Source organism: Scomber japonicus, chromosome 14 (assembly GCF_027409825.1).
Source record: "Scomber japonicus isolate fScoJap1 chromosome 14, fScoJap1.pri, whole genome shotgun sequence".
NCBI lineage: Eukaryota > Metazoa > Chordata > Actinopteri > Scombriformes > Scombridae > Scomber > Scomber japonicus.
Genome location: NC_070591.1, coordinates 10863820 through 10887835, shown reverse-complemented (window position 1 = coordinate 10887835; position 24016 = coordinate 10863820). Strand labels below are relative to the sequence as shown.

General features: G+C 37.5%; 2 protein-coding genes across 2 annotated transcripts in view; both read right to left on the bottom strand.

Annotated features, from left to right (window-relative positions):
- Positions 1-24016, bottom strand: part of mrps5 (mitochondrial ribosomal protein S5) — a 264703-nt gene that overhangs the window by 132093 nt on the left and 108594 nt on the right. The gene's annotated exons all lie outside the window — the stretch shown is intronic.
- LOC128373033 (monocarboxylate transporter 12-B-like) lies at positions 4526-20475 on the bottom strand. The gene is made up of 10 exons (XM_053333253.1): positions 20442-20475; positions 15641-15951; positions 12176-12279; positions 11530-11673; positions 9801-9896; positions 9426-9582; positions 7507-8112; positions 7158-7417; positions 6358-6497; positions 4526-4989 (listed from the first exon to the last, which is right to left on the bottom strand). Exons 2-10 carry the CDS (start codon positions 15775-15777, stop codon positions 4927-4929), a joined length of 1707 nt encoding a protein of 568 aa, XP_053189228.1. The 5' UTR covers positions 15778-15951; positions 20442-20475; the 3' UTR covers positions 4526-4926.

The following is a 24016-nucleotide window of genomic DNA, read 5'->3' as shown; positions in this document are numbered from 1 at the left end:
CACACACACACACACACACACACACACACAGTATTTGCGCACACATCTTCCGGCAGTCATATTGGAAGTCATTTGCTTGGAGGAAATGGTGGCATTGAATAGTTGGTTGCGTCTAAGCATTATCTCACCAACTCAGCCAGAACTGAACCCGCATGTTTTTGGTTTTTTTGTTTGTACTGCTGCCCTGAATGTGCTCTGAGTTGTTTGTTTGAAAAAAGATGCACATATTCAGTGATTGTTTCTCTCCTTCCTGTCGAGGGTGAATGTAATTGATTAGATAGTTAATCATTTTTGAGTTTATAGCAGCCATTTTCACTTATAACCATCTGTGTCTGATCAGCAAGTAGATATGTGTTAATAGTTAATTATGTTAATGCTTATACGTGGGGTTTTTGTCTTCTCTTTTCTAACTTCTGGGAAAGGTGATCTGCTGGAAAAAATACCAACACGCCTGACACTTAAAGGATAGGTTCACATTGTTTCAAGTATGTCTTAAAATAACATTCAGGTGTCCTTACAAACATGGAAAAAGGTTATCCTCACTTTAATCATTCCTCCTGTGTGTTCACAGTCATTTTGTGTTCACTTAAGAGTGCATGTTTGATGTGAAGCTTATGAGGCTTCAGCAGTCAGAGTTAGTCACATGAAGTGGATGTCGCTTTTACAGTCTTTTTAGTATTTTTAGCATCTTTCTGTTTCCTCTGACAGTGTTTTCCTCTTGAGCTGTGGTGGAAGTATAGTAACAAAAACAACTAATGTTGAAACCCTAAACCTAACCCTAACCATTTGATTTAAGTTATTTGTATACTGAAGCTTCATTTTAACTTTGGATAAACTTTTAGATACTTTTTTTGCACAGAAGGAGGACTGTGAATTTTGCCACCCATCACTTGCATTGTAAGTGCATCATGAGGTCATCTAATGGTCAGTATGAATAGGAGGAAATAATTATGACAAGAAAAACATATTTTCATGTTCATTTGTGACCATTGTTTAAGCCAGATGTGGTAAAACTGCAAACCCATCTTTTAAGCATTAAAAAAACAAGCTAGCTCACAAACTAACTACTAATTACAGTATTACAGTCTATGCAATTGCTCCAACTTATTTTTTGATTACAAACTTAAGTTAAAGACAAAACTGTTCACTGGAAACTATCTTATCAGATTTTTCAGTTTCACAGATATCATCATTCTGACACACCACGGTAACTCCTTTCATAGATTTATTTTGATCTAAGACTACAGATATGTCTACATAATTTGGTAAATGAACTTAGTATTGTTATTAGCCCGCACGACATCCTTTCTGACAAAAAAAACTTCTGAGGAACTGAAAGTGACTTGACTTCTGATTGATGCACGCAATGATACGTTGAACATTTACTTAATTAGGGATTGCATAGAAATAAAACACCATCATCTGTGAATAAAGAATAGAGGATACACAGCATAGAAAACAGTAGATCTTAACTCTCTAATGAAAAAAATCTCAACAAAGGCACACATGTGCTGTGTGATGGGTACACACACGTGTCACTTTTGAGGATGCAGAGAAAACATGCATCGGTGGTTGCAACAGCGGAACAATGCTGGGCTCCCCATGTGGGGGCGGATACACTCAGAACGGGATGTTCTCTTTGGTGATGAACACACACACACACAAACACACAAATGCTTGTTTAAACACACTCTTATGAATGCACACGCACATGCACACACACACACACACACACACACACACACACACACACACACACACACTTCACAGTTGCACTTAGGCCTACAAAAGACTAACACACCTACTACATAAAAATAGCTCTCTCTCTCTCTCTCTCTCTCTCTGTGTGTTTGTGTGTGTGTGTGTGTGTGTGTGTGTGTGTGTGTGTGTGTGTGTGTGTGTGTGTGTGTGTGTGTGTGTGTGCATGTGTGTGTGCATGTGTGTCAGTGCTATAGTCAGAAAGAAATCATTTTATTGTTTTATGTTGTTTTTAATGTTTTTTTCATTCATAACAGACTTTTTCATCACAATTATACTTTTGGTGTTAAATTGCATTATTACTATTCATCATTCCTAAGACTAAAATTGGAAATGTACTATTATGCACATTCAGTTGTGCAAACCAGATATTCAGACACAGATTAGATATTGAGAAACAGATTTAGAGAAGGGTTTGTGGATGAATTTTAAGGAGAAAGTTTTGCAATTAACTTTAATTTATTCAATTTCTCAGTTCAATTTAAATCAGTTTTTTGTCTTGATGTGTCTTTTTTTTCACCTCCTCACAGATCAGCGGCTGTCTGCTGTTTTCTTTCTATATTTCATATTTTGTTTTGTTTTTGTTTATTTGTTTCTTTCTTTCAAATGTTGGAAACAAGGTATGAAGTAATTGAGAGACTTAACACCCTGAAGCTGCACGAGTCTGCTGCCCTCCAGTGGCTGAAAACACCCATTTCACCCAGCTGTACCTACCGTATCCAGAAGCTGGAGCTTGGTCAGTGGAACCCAGTCTGGAGGGAATCAGTTCAAGCAGAGTTCAACCAAGAAACTGCATTTTCAAGTTGGAAGAGGAGACAAACCAAAAAATCTGCAGTGCACCCGAAAGTAAGCACACACCAACAGAAACTGGACAGAAGAATTCTTTTTTTTCTGTTGACAGTTTACATTAAGTTTTCTGAACACTGAAAGATCAGCTATATTCATATTTCACAGCTTCAGTTGACGTTATATAGAGCACAACAACAACACTGCAAGCAAAGACTAAATACAAGGTCAAAGGTCAAACAGCCCTCTGAACCTTGAACCATCACATAGAATCAAATGATGGATGACATCCTGCTGTAATGATGAAATGTTGTCACATTTTTTTAATGTACTTAGTTTTCCTCAACCTGACTGACAGTACTTTTATTATTGATGCTATGTAACTCCCCAGAACACTTTCACAAACAGGCAGCATGAGGAACGTGATGCATTCAGCTTTCTATTGACTTTAAAGTTGTTTTGATGGTGATAAATATTTCAATTTACATTAAAACCAAAAAAGCACTGAAATAAATATGTTGTGACTTTATGTAAGCTGTATTAAAGACCGCAGAAACTTGACATTTATGCTGATGTTCTGACATTTAAAATCAGTGGTTCACAAACATTTTTATCAAGGACCCGAAACTAACACGAAGCAGACCACAGACCCCCATTTGATAAGATTTTTTCTCACTGTCCCCCATCTGATAAGATTTTTGCATTTATATGTTTTATTACAGAAAGTGTATGAAACCCATGATCAAATTATTAATACACTCTGTCCCCTTTTTGATGGAGACCCGCTGAAACCCCTTCAAGGACCACTGGACCCCACGTTGAGAACCACTGGTTTAGACATCACACCAACAGCTGCAGCTGTTATCATGATGTGACATCATGTCCTCTGTATTCGACAAACCGCTCACAGGAAGCTAAACGAAACCAGAAATTCAAAGTGCATCTCTGAGATGTTGTTTTAAAGATCAAAGTTGAATGATGAGATAAATACAACTCATGAATAACTGAGGTAATTCAATTTGATTCATCTTACTTTCAAGGGCTGGGTGGTAGTAGGAAGAATTTACTTGTATATGTAGTATGACATATACAGTGTGTGTGTGTGTGTGTGTGTGTGTGTGTGTGTGTGTGTGTGTGTGTGTGTGTGTGTGTGTGTGTGTGTGTGTGTGTGCGAATGACCAATTAGAGCTGACCAACTCAAGTGCAGTGTTTCTTTAATAAGTAGTAAATGAAGTAATAACCACAGTGTAAAAGCACTCTAGGTCTTCATTTAACATGAGTAAAAACTTACAAGCATAATGTTATTAATGTATCAAAAGATCAAAAAACAGCATTTTATTAGCATAAAAAAGAAATACTAAATTGAAGTCAAACTACTTCAAAAGTGTTGGCTTTAATGTTCTTTACACCACTTCTTAAATGAGGACGTTTTTTGGAAGAGTGAACATTTGGTTTAAAATCAAGTGTTTTTTGGCTGCATCAGGGTGTTTTTTCAACCTGTTGTTCACCACTTGCTCAGCACCAGATAACTAACAGACACAGTTAGCATCCAGCTGATGAACACAGTCAAGCAATTCACATTAACTATTTCTCCCAGGAGCTAATACTGAGCTAAAAGAGAGAAAGTAGAGTTATATTCACCAGAGGGCCAGAGACATGACTCCAATTGAATGATAATGTTGCTCCATAACTGCCCGATGTGTAGACCTTTACTAAAAAGTCAATATTGTGTTCAGTAAGTCAAGTTGTTTCTGCTGCCGCCAAGTCATTTAGTGTAGGGTAGAGTTTGGGATTGGACTATGGGAAGTCCCATTAACATTAGCGCTCCTCTCATAAAACTTTATGGAAAAATGAATACTTCATTTTTTAACCTGTTGTCAATCATCCATTTCCACCAAGTCACAGATGTCACAGAAATACTATCTTGTTATTGTCTGAAATGTATTCCTGAGTTTATTTGGCTGAACTTTTAAATGTGTTATGTTATGTTATGTTACGTTATGTTCAATTATAAATTAAATACATACAATTAAAAATACAAAACAGATGAATTGATGCTACTCCCTCATGAAACACAAACACGATTGATTTAACTTTTTCTTTATTTAATAATATCACCATATAAACTCCATAGCAAAAATAATAAAGTTAATTAATTAATTAATTTATGTTCAAATCAAGTGTCATGAGTACCCATCAGTCACAGCCATTATACACTTTCACAGTGTCGGGTGATATTTTCAATATCATTTTCATAGAAAAAGAGCTTAATAGTCACTATAAGAAATCATAGTAGAAGCAGCTTAATATGAGCATCAGTCCATACCCCCTAGCTCATTTTTTGGGTGGGTATTTTCTAATAGATTTAAATTAAATTGTCTCTCATGAACCGTGCTGCAGTTCTCCAGAAGACTGACAGTCATGGTCCTCCGTGGTCCTCCCTTCCTGTGTGAATAAAGCATTGCTAGCATCAATACGATGCCATCCTTATTTTCACCGACGTCTTGATGATTTTATGTGTGTGTAAATGACAGATTGATTTTTTTAATCTGTATTGAGATAAATTGTACTTGCTTAGCTATATGAAAATAAAATAATAATGAAGAGTTATTAGACATCGCTAACAATACACCCAACAACAGGAAAGACAATACCCCCTCACACAAGAAAGAGAGAAGCTTTTATATCACTTTCAAATGTCTTCACATCAAATGCAACTCTGTGAGGGGTTATTTTTGGATACAGGAAGTCTGCAAATGTGTGGCAAAGCAATGTAATCTTTGTAGGTCTCTGTAAGTTTAAATATTGCACAAAACGTTTTGTCGATAAAACTGTAAGAAAAATGTAGTTGAGCGGTCGCAATCCACAGACATCTGCACATTTGTATTTTGATATTTGTTGATGTACATAATGCCATTAATGCATAGAGATTTCATTCACAGTCAAGTCAAATCATGACATAAATCAAACATCAGAATCATACAATTGAATCACTGAATTTACAATTTTGAACATTTGATAACACATTATTGCTTATGCCCTTATTCCACAACTGAGGTATTGAATTGTTTCACATCAATACAATCAAGCAGACAGAATGAGAAGCGTTCACAGTAGCAGTTGTTTATGATTGATTATAAATTCATGGAATATTTGAAAGAAGCAAAGAATTTTATTTGGTCAGCAGATTTTCATCCATCTGAACGTACTGACCGATACATCATAATTAAATGAAGGTAAAAGTGATCAACAGCGTGCAGTATTCCTGATTTATTCCCAGTCTACACTGTTTTGGTAATGTTTCTTTTACATATTCACAAAACATGCAAATGAATCACATTCTTCAGAAATCAGATAAGCATTGTTAAAACAAAGTATCATGATATATATATATTTTTAGATATTTTTAAAAAAGTAAATACTTATGTGAGTACAAGTTGTACATATCAATATTAATGGAAAGCTTATTAAAGCTTGTGAATGTTAATGGAAGCCTGCTTTCAAATTTTGGCTTCCATAAAGTAAGAAATATTTTGGTTTTACAAAATACAAAATATCCACATTAAACAAAAACTGAATAAAATAACACATCACTTCAACATGTGTGTCTCAAAGTCACAACATTAGACGCAGATTCTGACTGCTTTGGTTTTTTCTGTTGTGACCCAATAAGGCACATCAAAGTAGCACCAGTACAATAGTGTTCGTTAACCCACGGACCAGCAGTGGTGAGATGCACATCAGCGCAGACGGAGGAGCAGCATCTCACATGATGCCCCGCTGAGCTGCAGCAACAATGTGTTTGGGACTTACAACAGTGTCTGAGATAGACTTGGACCTCCGGCAGCATCGGGCTAACATGGAAGCTCCCAGAATGAAGGCACTGAAAATGAAACACGCCCCGCAGAGGAAGAAGGTTGCTGTGTAGTTTCCTGTAGTGTCTACTAACCAACCTGGAGACAGAGCAACAAGGAAAGATGTGTCATTTCTCTAGAGAAACATAAAATGCAAATCTTTAGGGTGAGTAGGAAAATGTTATCTGACTCCAAGCTGTGATATAAAATAAAAGATTCAAAATATCCTTTACTTGCCTTCCCCAGTATGTGCAATACTCACAAACTCACAAATATCTGTTTACATTCATCATTTCTGTAATGATGAGTGTAACTACTTTTTGGCAAAAAAACCCAAGTAGACAGTGTTATCCTTTCAGAATCTACTAAAAGCAGACGATAGATGACGAATTACATATATCTTGGTCTATTCTGTACACACAACATTTGTCTGTCTATCCTTAAAAGAGGGGAGACTGCTCCTCTTTATATTTCTTCCATTTTTCCAATGTTTGTTCCCAGTGTTGTTTGGGGGGGTTAGGGTTTTTTTTATGGTTAGGGTAAGATATCACTTATTTAATTAGTGATATCTGGCCATATAACTAAAAATGGACTTAACTGCATTGGTCTCATTTCAGAGGTAATGTTCTTTGTTTGACCAATAATAGAAACTCTGGTCTAATATTTTAAATGTGTGAAAACTCTAAATTAAAGTGACAGTGATACACACAAGACATCTTCAAGAACTGCAGCCACTGTGATGAATTCACCAACACATACCTCCTATTGGTGGACTGATCAGAAAAGGGATGGCATGCAGGAAATAGACCACACCCAGAGCAGGGGTCAGGCAGGAGGGGTCCACAACGTCAGAGGCCACTACGGGAATGAGCGCCACGTAGGCCCCATCGAAGTAACCGTAGACCACCGAAAACATGACGAGGAGGGGAAACGTGTTAAGGAGCGGGAGGACCAAACAGCAGAGGCCTTCCATACCGACCGCCACCATGTAGCACACCAGGCGATACTTCTTCAGAAGCCTTGAGGGAAGGAAATCCATCATCAGTATAGGGATAAATATTAGCTGTTTATTTAAAACACACAAAACACACCTCCGTCCCCTACTTACTGCGTGTCTGTAATCCATCCAAAGGTGATGTTACCCACGATGCCACAAACTCCAAATATGGACATGAGAAAGGCAGCGTGCTTTTGCTCCACCCCCTGAAAGATGGCGTAAGGAACCAGGTAAACCACTGGAGCGCTGCAGCCGTACGCCATAAACAGGCAGGATGCGCAAAAAATCAGGAAGTTGGGTGTTAAAAGAAAGCTGTACTCCTTCCAGGACATGGAACAACAGGGACCTTTGGGAGAAGCATCTGCTGGATCGGCCTCAGAGAATCCTGAGTCTTCTGTCTTAGTGTCCTCAATTGTGCTACCGTTGGCTAGCTGAGGATCTGAGAGTTTGTTGTCCCCTGATATCGTAGCATTTAGCTTGTTGCTAAATAAAATGCACTCGGCTGTATCTGTTAATCTTGAATCTGGCTGGTTTGGCAGCAGCGCTACGTTCCCTTGTTCACAGTTTTTGAGCGCTCCGTTAGCTATGAGCAGCCCTTCTGTATAGTTCAAATGGTTAATATCCAGCTTTGACTCAGAAGGTTCCTCGCTACCTTTGGAGTCCAACACTGTATCCATGCTATCTCTCTCCAGGTTTTCCTTCTCGTCCTCTGACATCCTTTAAATGAAACAAAACAGAATATGAGGAAATACATCAACAATGGATCAAATTTTTTTCATTTGGTATATTTTAAGACTTAAAATGATACTTGAGCCTGATACCACACTCATGTATACACATTAACTATGGACCAAGCGACAGGAGATGGGTACATTAGCTTAGCATATAAACCTAGAAACATAGGTAGACTAATCTGACTCTGTCCAAAGCCTTTTGTTATTTAATAAATAACACATTATTTCTTGTTAGTTTAATCCATACATGAACAAAACATTTAAAAAGGATAAGTTGTGGTTTTAATGGGTAATGTTGGGTGACGTTGTGTAATGGTAAAATTGCAATTGTTGTTTTTGGTTAGTATACAGATTAAAACGGAGATGATACAATGTGTTAATAAGTTCAACATGCTAATAAAAAGCTGATAAAAAAAGTCCATCATTGGTTTGCCTCCTGACGCACTAGAGGTTGTCATGGAGTAAAGAGTAGGTAGGAAAGTCAGGAGCATCCTGCATAATGAGGGCCACCCATTGTCTGGTGTATTTGGTGAGCTCCTTTAGTGAAAGACTTGTAATGCCAAAGTGCTCTTCAGAAAGATTTAGATAGTCCTTTATTGGTGCAGTGGGTTTTTTTAATGAACATTGTTGTTGACTGTTGAATGTTGTTGATTAATTTGATGCTGATGTGATATCTTGCACTTATCTTGCACTGCCTGAGTCTTGCATGTTTACTTCCTTTATGTTGTCTGTCTTTGTGTAAGGGTGACATTCAGTTTCTCCTCTAAGGGATTAATAAAGTAGCTCTTATCTTATCTTATCTATTATATTATAGAGCTTTAGAGGCGCTGACAGATGTATTTATGAACTCTGGAGAGAGCCAGGCTAACACTTTTCCTGTGTTTCCGGTCTTTATGCTAAGTTAAGTTAACCGATTCTAAGTTCTTGCTTCAAATTTAGGAAACTGTGGAAATGTTTTTTCTCATCAAACTCCCATCAAGAAAGAAAATAATTAATTAACAATTATTGATTAAGCAATTAGTCAATCAGCAGAAATCTGTGACTCATATATTAAATGAAAATCAGTAAATTTTTTAGTTCGTCTTTCGGTTTTATGCTTTTGGACAAAACAACCTTGGAATTTGGTCTTTTACATTTTTATCAATGAAATGGTTAATCAAAAAAAGTAAAAGACTGATGTATCAAGACAAGACTTATCAGCAATGAAATAATCTTAAAATGAAATAAGTCACAGTACTCTTCTTCCTTGTAATTATCTTTGTGTATGACCTGAAAGCAAACGAGCTGAGGACTTACTTATCACCTCCTCTTAGTTCCACAGGCCTCATAACAGCACCACAAACACACAAGTGGGAAACAAATCCACCCATGACGAGCAGAGCTCCTCTCCAGGAGTAATTTTCTATGAGCAATTGGACCACAGGAGCAAGGATGAAAGTCCCAATGCCACTACCTGGAGATGAGGAGAAATTGGTTTTGATGGGATGAAATGGAGCAAGGAGAATAGAGGAGAAGAAAGAGAAGAACTTAAAAACGAACTAGAGGAAAGCAAAGAGGAAAACAATAACAGAAGTCAGGTGAGAAGAAAATATGGGCGTTGAAGAGAGGATATGGGAAAGTAAAATGTAGATGACAAGAAAAAAGGCAACAGTTAAGTAAAAATGTCACTACCAGAGAGGGCGATGCCATAGGCCAGAGCTTTCCTCTGCTCGAAGTACATCCCCACCATTGCTATAGATGTTGTGTAGCTGAGCGCAAAACCAAGACCTGTAAAGAATGGATAAATGGGTTTGGGGTTGCCAAATATGACTGAAATCAAAGGTTGTTTGGTTGTCAAAAAAATGTGACAACTGGACACATGAGGTGTTGAAGTGTGTATAAAACATTTAGTAAGCACTTTCAAAGGTTAACAGTTCGAGGCCTAATATCTACAGATAAGACTGTACAATAAACTCATATAATTAATAGACTCATAAGATTTATGAGTCTGATAATCTTGTTTCACTAAGCCTGACCTGATGTCAATAAACCAGTAGAAAATTACTGATACGGATAAAACCTAAAAGGAAATTGGGATACCTGGCTAAAAAAAACATTAAATCAGAAGTTATGAGTCTGGGTGTAATTTTAGACTTTGAAATATATTTGAAGTCATGTACATTCAATCACAAATCAAGTCAGTAATACTGCAAAGTTTGGTCATTTTTAACAAAAAAAACCCTGCCTAATGTAATGCACTGTTTACCGGACTCTCCAAAAAACCCCCCCAAAAAACTACAACTTATCCAGAACTTGCTCCTACTGTAGTTACTTAATGTTTTAATGGTTAACAAAGCACTATATGGTTTATCTTCAGCCTGTATTGCAAAGCTACTAAAGCCACATATCTGAGCCCAGGTCCTCCAGAACCCCGCTGCTGCTCTCACAGTACGGCATCCATAAAAACAGCGAGGGGTGCAGCATTTCTCTGCTTACGCACCTAAAATCACTTTACCAGCAGAGATTAAAGAGGCCTAAACCTCAGTGAGCACTTTTAAAAGCCAAGTAAAAACCTCCCTATACAAATTGGCCTTCAATTAACTTCCTCACCAACATTTATTTGTTTGTGCACTTTAATGGCTTATTTGTAATGTATGTTAATGTTTTTGAGCTCCAACCACTGTGTAAAAATGTCTACACAGTGTGTAGGAGATGAGGACAGTTTCAGATCAACACTTGGCCTACACTTGTAGTTGCTAAAGGATGCATTCAATGTCAAGCTGTCCTTAACTCCAAACTCTTGACATATTTGACAAATACTTGTGATCTGGATGTTTTGGTCCTGTAGCCATGAAAATGAGCAGAGACATTAATTTGACCTTGACCGTCTCATGTTTATTCAGTTGAAACATGCAACTTTTACTAGTATGTGAAGTCTGAGAACATTCCCGATGTTTCCAAGACAAAAGTGTGCTGTATGATGAACCTGTTTCCTCAAGTTGCAACTCTGTTTTCAATCCAGGTAGCCGGTGGGCTTCCATGTTTGCTTTGATTCAGTAACAGAGGCTCAACTTGGAGAAAACGTTCATTCAGGTGACAGCATATCTTTTCATCCACAATTTGATGAGTCTTGAAATATCATCAGACCAAATTACCTTCTGGGTTTTCCAAACACTGGACGATAATTATCTTACAGAAGAATTGATGTGTGTGATCTTTGTGACCTGAATGTAAATACACGGGGGGCACACATTGGGGCTATATGCTCAGACATGACGCACCATTAGATCTGTATCTGTCCTCAATCTGCTTGTCTTTTGGTTAGGAATGGTGATGCAGAGTTTAAACATTATGAACTGTATACAATATGACTGAAGACATGTGTGCACAAGTTGTCTTGACAAGTGAGGTGCTTGAGTACCTGTCATGATGCCCATGGTGGCATAGAGGTACTCCAGACTAGTTGCAAAGGAACTGAGGACCAGACCAGTGGAAGACAAAAGGCCTCCTATCATTATTGTAGCTCTGATGGAGAGACGGGTCCCAAGGAAACCACCCAGAGGAGCTGAAAACACAGTTTATAGGATTTTACATTCATCTCAAAGTCTGATAACAAGGCAGATCATTTTTTGCTGAATCACTTCCTCATTCTAACTGTGTTTTATTCAATATGGTAAACATGTTTGTTTAAATGTCAACAGACCAGTGAAAGAAGTGAAAATGTCTGTAGTATCTTACAATACTAATATTTATTGAGCTGCACCAAAAGCTAATGTGTTTGATAGTAGCTTACTGTAAGTGTTTGCATAAGATAAGATAAAGATAAGATAAAAAGTAGCAGTGTAAGGGTGAAAGTGATAAAATAAAAATAATAAAATACTATATACATTAAACAATCTATGTGTAAAAACATCTGGAATATACAAATGTGCAATACGTAGAAGTTCCTGAGATTATATACATGTGTGCAATGTTCCTGATTTACATAGTAAGGCCAGCACCAGTCTTTTTTAGTTTGTTTTTGTGTTACTGAATCTGACTGCAGGTACTGCTGCTGATGTTCTTACCACATAGCATGGTCATGGAGTCAACCAGACTGTGGATCCAGGAGGTGGTGGAATAATCTTTATTAAAGTGCAGCTGGAACTCCACAAAGAACATGGAAACACATCTGGACACAGAGACATGGAGGAGTTTGGACTTAGTGCATTTTCATGTCACAATGATTAATGGTTTTATTTTTCTCTGCCTCACTGATACAGCGCAATAATGGTTTAACCTTTAAAACATTACAATAACGGCATAAATTCATGATCAGGACATAACCTGATTTGTTTTACAACTTTAAAACATATATGGCATATTCAGGGTTGTTAAAGGGTACAGAGGGTGACACCTGATATCACAGAATGGATAAAAGATTATCTGATATTAGACAGGGTCTAATAAAACCGATGACCCGATAGCCTGGGGCCAGTAACACCATGTCCGAAGTCAGTGAACGTCAGCACAAAAAATTGCAAGTTTAATTGCTTTGTTTTTCGAAGTGGCAGCGAGCAACGTAGAAAGATGCTGAGATACATTTTCAGCTGAACTTTTGTTTCACAACATGTTGCTATTTAATTCCTGTTGCTTGTGTTTAAAGCGTGTCATGGACGAGGAACAGCTGATGCATTTAGTTGAAATGAGGAGTTACCTCTATGATACCTTCTCATTTCACTACAGAAACCTACATAAAGGTAGCAGCTGGCTGGAGGGAGGGAACAGAAGGTTTCTGGTTAAATTCCAGCAAAGAAACATCTAAATATCACAAAATAAAATGTGTTTTCTGTTTGAAAAGTACAAACAAAAACAGTAACTGATCACAGATCTTTTACATCCAGTCTGATCTTGAATGCACAGCTGATAGGTACATGGTTTGTTTACATGATGTAACAGAAGTGCATATTTAACGCATTCAGTTGGAAAGAGAGTGCCTGATGTTACGCAATGCGCTTGCTGTTAGGAAACAGTACATATAGTTACTGCGGGGCAAATTAATTTGATTGACCGACTGGCCAATCAAGAGTCATAGGTATGTAGTCTAAGAAGAACGGAGGACATTTCTCTTTGTTTGATAATGTTAAAAGTGAACTTAGGTTTGTGAGAGCAGGAGCAAGAGAGAGAGAAAGCAGCTGTGGATATTAATTTATTCATTTTTGATTGTTTCACTGTGGTTACGTTATAAAGCACAAATAAATGAAAATCAAATACTCAGCGGATGATTTATTGTGGAGACAGACACTCTTAGTTTCTACTTCATTTTCCTCCCACACACAAAAATGCCATTATGTTTTCTCTCACTGTTCTACCTAATGAGGACATTTCTGCAGATCCCTCAGCACTGACACAGGTCTTTTCTTCTCTCTGTGTGTTCGATACTCTCTGACTTTATACAAAATATGGAGAAACCAACATATATATACTATTCATTAACTGATCCAATATGTGCCTAACATTAGATATGACGCATTCAATCAATAAATCACCAAAATTATGGGAAAAAAGGTTGACTTTGGGCAAGTTTGAAGATGTAAAATTATTTTGCATTTTAAGTGTCGACATGACAGAACAATCACTAGACTTGGGTCTCAGTGACCTTGACGATGTGTCTGCAGGTGAGGGTGAACAAGTACAATATAAAAATTACTTGCTATGCATTTTTAGCCTTTACACTATTAGGTGTAAGTGGCCTTGACAGTGTGTGGGCAGGTCAGGGTGAACAAGTACAATACACACATTGAACTTGCTTTGAGCCTTGATGTGATGTAACAATCATTAGTCTATTAAGAACTTATTAGGTGTAAGTGGCCCTGACAGAGGTGATAAATTACAGCTGATGAAGGTGTTTTATCAGTTTATGCCTGTCATTTATATCCATGAATTTGCAAATCTTGACACTCTGTACTCCCTGGCCTATCTTTTACAACTCTCATCGTGTGTTATATAACTGCAGAACACATTCTCAGCTCTGATCAAGGCAGAGCGGACCTCTGTGAAGGTTAAGACAAGAGGGGAAATAAGGCAGTCACTTATCACTTACCTAAGTTTACATTCAAATGACCAAAACTGCTTTCTCCTTACTATCTCTTCATCTGCTGTCTTTAGATATAAAAAACTGCCAGCGATACCAATTCTCTTCCTGAGCAAGTTAAACGCTGATGGCAGCAGACGCCAGCAGCAAAATAAAACTAGAGTGGTCTGACAAAACAATGTAGTGGCTTGTTCTATAACTTTACAAGCAAAAGATTTTATTCCTTTATTGATCATAGAATAAAAAATATAGAGTGAGTTATGAAGGCAGATTACATTTTATGTAGAGTGTGATAGGCAAGTAGTTTTCCATGGTTAGATGCATAATGGAAAAAACTAAGAGGAGTCAGATATTTAAGACACTACAGCATGTATTCAACACACTATCCAGGATTCCCCTTTCCATCAGTTTTCATCTCTGCACCATACACTGTTAAATAATTTATGATCTCTCTAAACTTCCCGACTACTGCCTCCAGCTACAGGTCCATGTTTAAAACCAATACAAGATTTTATACACAGAGCATATCATGTCAAATCTTTTATTTCTTTTTTAATGCTAACTGTTTGGAGTTACCCATCATGCTCCACTGAAACAAACCATGGTTATAAAAAGTGTGCTTATAAGAAAAAAAGGTTTTTGAGGTGCATAAAGCTGTGCACCAGTGGTGATCAGTGGTGATCAGGTGTGCAATCATTAAAATTTGTGAAATTATTTGAATATGAAAGCTTCATTTAATTTTTTTCCCCCTTTTTCACTGACATTGGAGTGTCCAATTCTCTATGCATTTTTTTTTGTCACTGCTGTTGGACTGCAACCCATAACAAGTAGGAACTTCATTCTACCACCTAATACACATGTGCACTTGCACTTTCTAATATATTTTATACATGCACATTTATTTATGCAATAGCAAGACTGTATTATTTCCAAAGTTAATCTCTGAAAAGTGTGTTTATACCCTATTCACTTTTTCAGGGGGGAAAAAATGCCCAAAAGGTGGAGAAAATAAAATGTCAGCTGTGTTGTGAAGGCAATGTGCTGGCTGTGCAAAGTTGGTTGTCAGCCAGCTGGAAACATGGAAAAATCTCAGCAGGATTTCAAAGTCTTAGTGGAAAAAAAGAAAACATTGCTGCTGAAACAGGTTAGTGGCTTAAGGCTTTAAACAGCGTGGGAGTCTTGCCAAGTAATAACGTAGGGATGTTAAGTTAAGAACATGGAGCCTCGTACAGCTACACATGCCAGACCTGAAGGCCACACAATACTAGAAATACAGAAGCTACAAATCACTCTGTGCATGTAAAATCACCATCTGTGGACGATGAGTATCAAAGTTGCAGATTATTTTATGTTAATTGACTTGATTAAATACAATAAAGTAGGGGATGAACTGTGTAATTTGAATTTATATACCTTGAGAATGAGGACATCACACACACACACACAAATACACACTCACCTGGTAACTGCCCGGGTGCAGAGGTTGGCGAGGAAGCATCCAGCGACGATCATCCAACCCCAGCCGCCCTCTGGAGGGGTCGCAACTCTGGATACCCTCTTGCCTTCCTCAAGCTTCTCCTCTTTGATGACTGCCATCTCTCCAGATTATCACAAGGCTGCTTGGTTTTGTCCTTTCGTTTGTAATGGTACAGTACTTTTCATTGGCTGGGCTTTTCTGTCAAAGCTGCGTTGAGTTTATCTGGACTTTAAATATCTTCAGGAGCTTTCTGCCATCTGTGTTTGTTCCTTCCTCCTCTTTTTCCTCAATCACTGAAAAAAAAAAAAAACACAACAGGCAGAAATGACTCAGAGCTCACTTCATGTCCACTCATCTGTTTTTGTAAATGCATAAAATGATGTTTTGCAGATTTCAAAGCACAGTTTGTATCTTAATAAGCTTTAAATGGGCTATAAAGTAACACATATTACGCAGATTATTTCCCAGATGACACTTTAACAGTTTACATCCGGTGACAGTAGCTCAGAGTTTAGAGAGTTCTGCAGAAAACATGCTTGGATATGGCTAACAGACTTCCAAACAGGTGTCTGAACATAATAGCTGTATTAATGTATCCACTAAAAGGCAGCAGCTCCACATGTAGCGAAGCAGCCAATAAATAGTAGAATAGAATAGTAGAAGTCACAGTTAGGGTTTGGGAGCTCAAAGCAAGCTGTTAAAAGTGAAGGAATGTGCTCTTGGTTAAAAACAAAAAAATGTCAACACTGACTTCAAGTCTTAACAAGAATTTAAGTAGTCCCAGTCTGCACGTGAGTCTTTTTAAACGGTGCCAGTAATTGTGAGATGTTATTGAAAATTGGTTATGGATATGAACATAGCACAAGTCAAATTCACCAAGATACATCTGTGGTTATTTTACACGTAGCATAAAGACTTTAGGGATTGACTTGATGCACGAGGGAGTGTCGTGTCTTGTCGTGTCCTGTGAGCAACCGGTGAAATTCTGATTCATTAAAAACAACAAAATACTGACACATAACTTCAGATGCTGTAACAAACATTTTCAGGCAACCTTCATATTCAGGCTCTCTGCCACATATGGAATAAAGTAACTATGTAATGTGTCTAGAACAAACACAGGGGAACCAGAAAGACCTGTTTAATTGTATTTGTCATGATGAAAAAGAGCTTTTAATTCCTACAAAGAAATTGCAGTGTGATGATGATGCAGCAGTTTAGAAATAGTTATCTTCAAAAATGTTACACACATGATTAAAATACATGATTGTATTTGTTTGGACATAGCAGTCAAAGGAGTGTGTGGTTGGTATGAGTGGAGATAGCAACTTCCCAGAATAACTCAAATGGATTTATATGCTTAAATGAACCAATTTTAAACTTAACTAAAACCATATCAATGGAAAATCCAAGGAACAAAGAATCACTTTAGCACAAAGATCCCAACAAAATAACATGTCTCACACAATAGTTCGCCAACCAAAACAGAAGAAGAAGAAGAAGAGATGTAGCAAAGAGATTTTTTTTTTGTTCGGCCTATCAGTTGGAACTGATGACTTTCTAGAAAGAATAAATAAATAAAGACTGAATTAATAAACCTCATTTTCCATTCCTGACTTATTTTGGACATGTTCTCAGCTTGCAAACACTTCTTGCTGCAAGATGACCAAAAGTGAAGAATTTTACAGCTCTCATATCTCTGCTTCTTTTTCTCTCCTCCATGTGTCTGTGTCTGGAGCACGACTGATCAGCCTGCTGCACAACATCAAGCAAAGCTGGATTGTGTGTGTGTGTTGTGTGTGTTTGAAGCCGAGCAGTAACACAATGTACCGACGCCGCAACACTTGACAAAAGATGGTAATTGCAGACAGCTTGTTCAACACCCTTCGAACTCCCCCCCCCCCCCCCCCCTCGCTCAACAGGAAAAGTGTGTCGTTGTTTTCAGTGATCTCACGTTGAAACAGGACGCCAAAGCAGTTACATTAACATCTCATCATGTCGAGGAAGATATTCATCCTTAAAAAGTCATAGAGAAGGATTCATCTGTACTCCAAAGCCCTCACACCATCTTCTACAAAGTCCGCACAACATCTGGCCTATAAAAAAGTTAGTACATGTACTAATCTGCACAAAGGAAGCTCTGTCCAAAACATTTTAAAGATCGGGGTTACAAGCATTTTGAAGACAGGAATGACCTCAGTGACCAGAGACATCATTGTAAGTATTGTAAGTCTGCTAACTTCCAAACAAAGAAGGTCAAGAAAGGTCAAGGAAGTCAAACTAACTTGCTTTAATGAGAGTGCCGGGCCTCTCGTGCCTGTGGAAATGGTACAAATTTGCATCTGTAGTTTGTTTATGGAAGGGTCTCACATATCTGTCCCCCATCTGAGTCCTGCTTTAAGTCACAACACAAATATAGCCTACCTCTATATTTAGTGGAGGTACTTAAAGTTTCATTGTTTTTAGAGGGTTCCCAATGGTTGCTGGGGCTGCTGATGAGAGTTACTGTCTTGATTCATCGTTTGGTCGATTGAAAAATGGCTCGAACAAGACAATTTTGGCATTTTCTCTCTCTTTTTTTTTTAATTATGTAAATTGTTGCCACAATATGACAATGAGACAGACAGCTCGGCCCTGCCCCACCTGTCTCCTGTTTAAGTGGACATATTACATGTTACAGGTCTGTGACTCGGTTAATATGTTGTCTGTAACTATTTCTTTAGTTTTGTGCATCAAGTTGGAATTTGGTTTCAATGCAAGGCTCGTTAACTTTCAATAAGAGCTCATTTCTGTGTGAGGATGCCGCACAGCAGCCGTGTGACGGTTAATGAGATTTCTGGTTTACAACAGGCTCAGGGAAATTTGGTGAAACATCAGATCAGGAGACAGAGCCACAGTTTCTGTGGAGCCAGTAGTATTTCAGCATATCTGTGAATCTTCAGGTTAGATCTCAGCTCATTTGATTATGAAACCCCAAGGCTAAAGCTCCACCCTCTCTGTTTGCCTCTTTAATGTGTCTCAAATGCTTATTAGTGCAAACCAGTGGCAGTGAAGTAGTGAAACGGTATGTGTTTCCATTTGAAAAGCTCAGGCCATCTCACCAGCTGGGCTGTGTTTGCATTTCAGCTGCTTGGTCTGATCTAGGACGTTACAGGAACTCAATCAGGCAAAAGCTCAAAGAATCTTAGCAAACAAGCAGCATGTGAATGTGTGTGTGTGTGTGTGTGTGTGTGTGTGTGTGTGTGTGTGTGTGTGTTGATAAGAAGTTTGAAAAGGACAGTGACCTCACCTACAGAACAGCAAACCTTAAATAAAACAGTAAAAAAAAAAGAAAACCTATTTCAAACATAAAAAGAGTGTAAAAGTGAAAATATAAACAGTGAAATCTGCTCTTTTGAAACTGCTCTCAAGCACCTGGCCAAAGGTTTCAGCGCAGCTTAATTTGCTTTGTCATCTGTTGCTCTGAGAGGTTATCTCGCCAAACTAACAGGTCATAAAGTTTGCATGTGGGGGTGTGTTGGTTGACAGCGTGTGTAACCTACTTCACCAGCAGAAAATCTGCACGCTGCTGTAAAGTAAACTGGCTCTACGCCATGGAAACGGCTGATCGCACTGATTTAAAGAGCGCTGTCACTTTCAAGCAGCCAGACTAGTTTAAAAGTACTGTTATTGGTAAAGTATACAGATAAAAATATACATGAATACATTCAAAACGGGTGAGATAAACACACAGTTTGTCTCAAAGCATGGTCAGAAAGCACAGGGTATTTGCACAAGACATTCATTGGAAATCTTATATCAAATTCTTGATATTTAGTGCATTTAAAAATGAAATAAACATATTTTCTTCTTTAAAAATAAATCATTTAGAAAGAAGGTCATCCACATGCATACATTTGTCATATTCTGATAATTTGTTTTGTAGTTGAGAACATATTTATATAAGCTACTTTCTGTGTTTTGTTGTAGTGTGGGATATATGTATATGTAGAAACTAGAAAGCCACAATGTAAACATAATAAGCTGTTAAAGGATGGGTTCACCTATTCTTAAGTCGGTGTTAGAACAACAGCCAGGAGCCCAAATGAAACAGGTTTTTCTTGGCACAATCTTCCCCCTCATACTGATAATTAGAATATCCCTTCATTAATGCACTTACACTGTAAAGTGATGGGGTACAAACTCCATAAGCCTTATTCTGTGCAAAAAAATGTATTTAAAAGTTGATCTGAAGCTAATATGAAGCTCCAGTCATCTAAATGAGTCACATCAACCAATAAATGTGTCAGATAATCTACTTGATAAACTCACTCAGACTGCTTTGAAATGAATTTCTGCAGAAAATGTCTATGTGGATACACTGTGGATGTTGGCCCTCATTACACTGCGTTAAATTACATTGGAAACACATTTGAAGGGGAACCTTTTAATAGCCAGTATAAACAGGAGGGATGATTACAGCGAGGAAAACCTTTCAGTGGTGTTGACATGGGCATCGGACTGTTGTTTTAAAACACACAAAAAAATGCAAACTCGTCCTTTAACTATAAAACTTTTCAACGAGGTACCAAAAAAAAAACCCAACAACTTTCAAACAGTTATAAAATAGTGATTAATAATGCATTCCCACAAGAAATACGTTTAAGGCAGAAAGTGTAGTAGCCTAATATAAAGGAGACACAAACAGAGGATTGAGGCAAAAGAGAGAGAAAAAGAGAGAGGGAACAATCATTCAAAGTCAAATAACATTAAAAAACGCAAAAAAAAAGAAGCGTAGACTTACATCAATCTCCATCCGGTTTGTGCTCCTCTTGTCTCACCGCTTCATGACTCAAGCTCAAGTCTTCAGCAGAAACACACACAGCCCGATTTGAAACGTGAACAAAGGAAGTTTTCCTGCAGCCGCTCGTCCTGTAAACACCCCGAAGGTGCTCTGCTGCACACTATATGAGCTGGAGGGAGGAGGAGGAGGAGGAAGAGGAAGAGGAGAGGTCCTTTAATATCCCCTCAAGTGTAGTCGTTGTTCATCAATGGTACACCTCAGCTACACTCCCCCCCCCCCCCTTCACCCCCGCCCCCCTCCTCCTCCTCCTCCTCCTCAGTTTCATTTAATGGTGCATTTTTATTACCGTGCATGCTCCGTTACTGTGTGTTATGAGCCATGTGCAGCCTTGTACAGAAGCGCACAGTCAGTCTGACTTTATATTGCTTTATTTCCTGTGGTAAAGATAATGCTACTGTTATATTTCCACTAAGGCTTCCGTGTTTCTGTAGAATCAAAAATAGATGTGAAAAGTAGTTGATTCAATGTTGCATTATTGTCAGCTGATTTTTGGTTAAAGTAGTTTTAATGTTATAATAAGCTATGTTTTAATGTTAATATATAATTGAATCAACATTTTGTTATGGTTAACTTTCAAACTTGAGACAAATAAATGATAGTTACTTAAATGTGTAAAAAGGAAATGTAAGCAGTTTTAAATACAAACTTTCTTTTTCTTAAACTGATGTTTACTGTTACCTTTATATTTCTCTTTCAGGTGCTCACGTCATATTTCAGCTGCTCCAGCATTTATTAGGAACTGGGGCATGCTGGTACATGCTCATTTCAGCTACTGAAAACAACCTAAAACTACACCAGCCAGTTAATGAACATCATTTATATCAATATAGACAACTTTAACATTTTAACCAGCAAGATAATAAAATGAATGAACTTTTGTTGGTTTTTAGTGTTTAGTCTTTGTTCTTAACATTTTATCCACACATTTCTTTTAGTCTGATTTTTCCTAATGTGACCCAAAGTTTACAAAAATGGAGATAAAATGCATCTTTAAAAAAAATGTGTGCAGCTGATACACATTTTTATATATGCAAATGTACAAATTTAATCTGAATTTATTTTTAAAAATTCTAAAATCAGCTTTCAGTCATGTTGTATTCATCATATTCTATAAAAAAAGTGATTGTGTCCCTTCTCCCCCCATAAGATTAATCAAACATTAGTTCATGACTGATGTGATGGGGAATTTATGTGAATTGGTGTAGAGACTAATTATGAATCAGAATATGAACAGTATGTAAGGGTTAATGAAAAATGAGCCTGTTTATAATGTTCTGCAAATAGTATCCCAGTACATTTCTACACTGGGTGTTGTTTTGCTCTTTTGAACTGTGACGTACAACAGTCACGTTTGTCTTCATCATCCTTCATCACCTGTTAAGTTCCCACAATGTTAAAAATGTCACCTAACTGGTTTATAATCCTTTAGTCAAGCTTCACACAGTTCCTCAATTACGTGTCTATTTGAACAGTGAAAGCGGTTTTCCTTAGCTACTTTAATTATTCCTCCTGTTCAATGCTGGCTCTTAAAAGATCACCTTCAAATGTGCTTTCAATGTAAGTGATGGGCGACAGCATCCACAAATGCATTTAATAGTTGAGCTGAAGTTTATATGACGCTTCAGCAGCAGTCTGAGTTTGGTCATATCAAGAGGATAACTGTCACATTTACAGTCTTTTTAGCATTACATTCCCTCTTTGTGTTTCCCTGTTGAGCTGTGGTGGAAGTATAGTTACAAAAAGAGACTCTGGCACTAAAAAGACTAATACTGAAAGATATCTACTTGATTTGAATCATTTTAAGAGCTGAAGCTTCATATTAGTTTCAGTAAATACATTTGTGCAAAGGAGGCTTATGCATTACTTACATTATAACTGCATTATAAAAAGATCTTCTAATGATGAGTATGAACAGGAGGAGAAGTGTGTATTTAGGCCTCTAGCTATTGTTATAAGGCAGACTTTTGTGAACTCCTACCTCAAACATCATTTTTGCACTTTGGTACTGTTTACTAGCCCCTTAAATATAACACACACAAAAAACAGCTTAAGACAAGCACAATAATCATTTCTTTTGCTATATTTGCGTCTTTTTACTTTGCTCAGCAGGACCTCCTTTTCTTTTCTTTTTCTTACTTTTCTAAACAGGTGAGTTAAGAAACATCCATTACACAACTCTCATCCAGTTTTAGTTTTATTCCTTTTTAGAAAAAAAAACAAAACTCTTCACTTCAGTACATACACATTGCACAAGGCAGAGAGCCTTTTTCCTTTTTAGATTCTTTTTTTTTTGTTTGTTAACCCTTTCTTTTTTCAAGCCGGAGTTAAAAGCAGCAGCAGAACTGACGCCAACAACCAGCACAGGGCTTCCCAAAACTTTCACACCCCAGATCCAGATGACGGAGGAGCTGAAGTGAACCACCCGGCACTGAAATCCAGCAGACAGAAAACGGGGACCTGGACTGAAGCGACAGAGAGCATCAAACCAAGTTCAAAGCTCTGATCGGACTACATTTCCCCTAAAAATAAAGGACTTTAAATTCAGTTTTAAATCGTCTTTTCAAATACGAAGGAGTTATTTATGATAGGTATTTTTGAATTCAAGTCAAATGGACCAAGGGGAATGATATTAAAGTAGGTAATGCATGTCATATTAAATCATTAGATTGGTGGATTTAACACACGTTACCATGAATAGCAGAAAGTTTACACAATCACATAAAAAAGTATCTAGCTCTAATGAAATCTCACCAATATGACACCACAAATAGGTTAACACAAGCATTACTAATACTACTTATCATTTGTTAAGGTGTTAACAAAAAAAAGTGGCTTATTTCGATGCATTTTCTGTCTGCTTTGGGATTGTAATAAATGAGGTGCCGAGCCTTTTTTTTTTTTTTTTTTTTTCTTTTTTCGGGAAACCTGGCCCTGAACAGCTGAAACAACTTCATCAACAGACAGATTGCTGGTGTAGAATATATCATATTAATAGTATTTACAAAATCTCTGTACAATCAAATAATACACAAGGGTGAAAAGGTCTTTCCTGCCCGTCAAGCAATACCAGAAGACAGTTTTTTCTCGAGGCTGGATGTGTGTGTTTTTTTTTGTTGTTGCCCCCCCCCCCCCTCCAACCCAACAGGATGTTTGACAAGATTAAGAACCTCTGAAGAAATGCCGAACGATTTAAGCAAAATGGGGTGAAAAAGATTAGACAAGCAAAAAGGTCACAAGGGCACAAAAGGGACAACATTATGTCAGTGGGGCTAATGCGCTACATGAGGTTTCATTTGTTACAATAGATAGAAGATTTTTTTTTTGGCCATCCTGAAGAAAAAAATGTTCAGGAAAAAAAGGAACATTGTCACAGAGTACAACCTATTGGATATTTAGTTTGATGTAAAAAAAAAAACCCCACATGAGAATTAAGTTTAAACATCCTCAACCTGGATTAATCAAGCAACAAGAAGCATAACCTGGTGGAGTCTATGTCCTGTTTAGTATGATTAGTT